This window comes from Myotis davidii, unplaced genomic scaffold (assembly GCF_000327345.1).
Source record: "Myotis davidii unplaced genomic scaffold, ASM32734v1 scaffold609, whole genome shotgun sequence".
Classification (NCBI taxonomy): domain Eukaryota; kingdom Metazoa; phylum Chordata; class Mammalia; order Chiroptera; family Vespertilionidae; genus Myotis; species Myotis davidii.
This window is the reverse complement of record NW_006300164.1, coordinates 428,993-430,267: the sequence shown is the minus strand read 5'-3', so window position 1 is coordinate 430,267 and position 1,275 is coordinate 428,993. Positions and strand designations below refer to the sequence as shown.

The following is a 1,275-nucleotide window of genomic DNA, read 5'->3' as shown; positions in this document are numbered from 1 at the left end:
TGCAGGCGGTGGAAGGTGACACCTGAGCTGGGCCTGCACCTCTCACGGCGTCAGAGGACCCGTGGCGCCTCCCTCTCGCGGATCCCCCAGGACACTTGGCACGTTTTGCCTTAATTTTTGATAATGAGACGGCGCAGGGTCCGCCTCTTGTCCCTGGGCATCGGCACAGGCATTTCTGTTTTTTATTTACTTATTTTTTAATGTTTTCAGTGATTTTTAGAGAGAGGAAGGGGGAGGGACAGAGAGAAACATCGATGTGAGAGAGACGCATGGATTGGTTGCCTCCTGCACGCACCCGACCGGGGCCCGGGGGTCAGGCCTGCACCGAGGTGTGTGTCCTCGGCCAGAATCCGAGCTGGGACCCTCCAGCCCGAGGGCCACTCTAGCCACGACCCAGCGAGGGCGGCAGGAACTTAGAGGGAAGTGGTGCAGGGAGACTTCTCGTCCCCCCAGCAAACCGTGCTCCCCCCGGGATGGCTCCAGGCTGTGCTGCCCTCCCTCCACTCGCCCCCAGGACCCCAGACTCAGCCCTCACCTGGCCGCTCACCTTCAGCAGGTGCTGTGTGTCCCGTCCTCTCGCTTCCTCTCCTGCCTCGCGGGCCTCTGGTCGAGGGGTTGGTTATGGGCAGGACCCACAGCCCCCGGGGGACGAGCCAACCTCACCTTCGCTCCCTGCTTCTCGCCCAGACCTGGAGGAGAACAGGCTCCTGGTGCTGGACACCGACTACAAGAACTTCCTGTTTGTCTGTGTGGAGAGCATACAAAATTGACAGCTTTCATAGTGTGGAATCAGAGGTTTAAGAGTACAAAATTGAGGAGGAGCAAAGTATGTAGCTGAGACACAAAAGCAGACCATAAAATTGACCTTGCGCACGGGGAGCGTCTTTCTCCCCTGGCGGCCTCCCCATCCCCCAGGCCTCCTGGGAGGTGGGTGGGAGGTAGAGGTGCAGAGCCCCTGAGGTGGGGACCCCTGGTGTGGTCACTGACCTGTGACCTCCCACGTCACCCCTCCTCCCGCAGAGAGGTGCCGTGTCTAAGCGAGTCCTGCTGACCCGCCTCCTGGGTAACGTATCTGTCCTGCTCTGCGTTGGGTGTGGGGTCCCGGGGACCCTGACTTCCCTCCATCACCCCCACCCCACCCCCCGTAGGAAGGGCTGCAGCCTGGGTCTCCTGGGAACTCGGGGATCGGCTGCCTCTTGCCCACCCTCTGAAGGGCTGTGAACTGCCCGTGTGCCTCCTGTGTCCTGGCCACACGCACAGGCGACGCCCCAGGAT

The 1,275-nt window shown here is 61.5% G+C and overlaps 1 protein-coding gene across 1 annotated transcript in view; it reads left to right on the top strand.

Moving 5' to 3' along the window:
- Window positions 1-770, top strand: part of LCN8 (lipocalin 8) — a 36,688-nt gene extending 35,918 nt beyond the window's left edge. Inside the window, exon 6 of the mRNA XM_006776543.1 lies at window positions 688-770. Within this exon, the coding sequence (XP_006776606.1) occupies window positions 688-770 (83 nt within the window). The remainder of the gene's footprint in view (window positions 1-687) is intronic.
- Window positions 771-1,275: the final 505 nt, after the last annotated feature.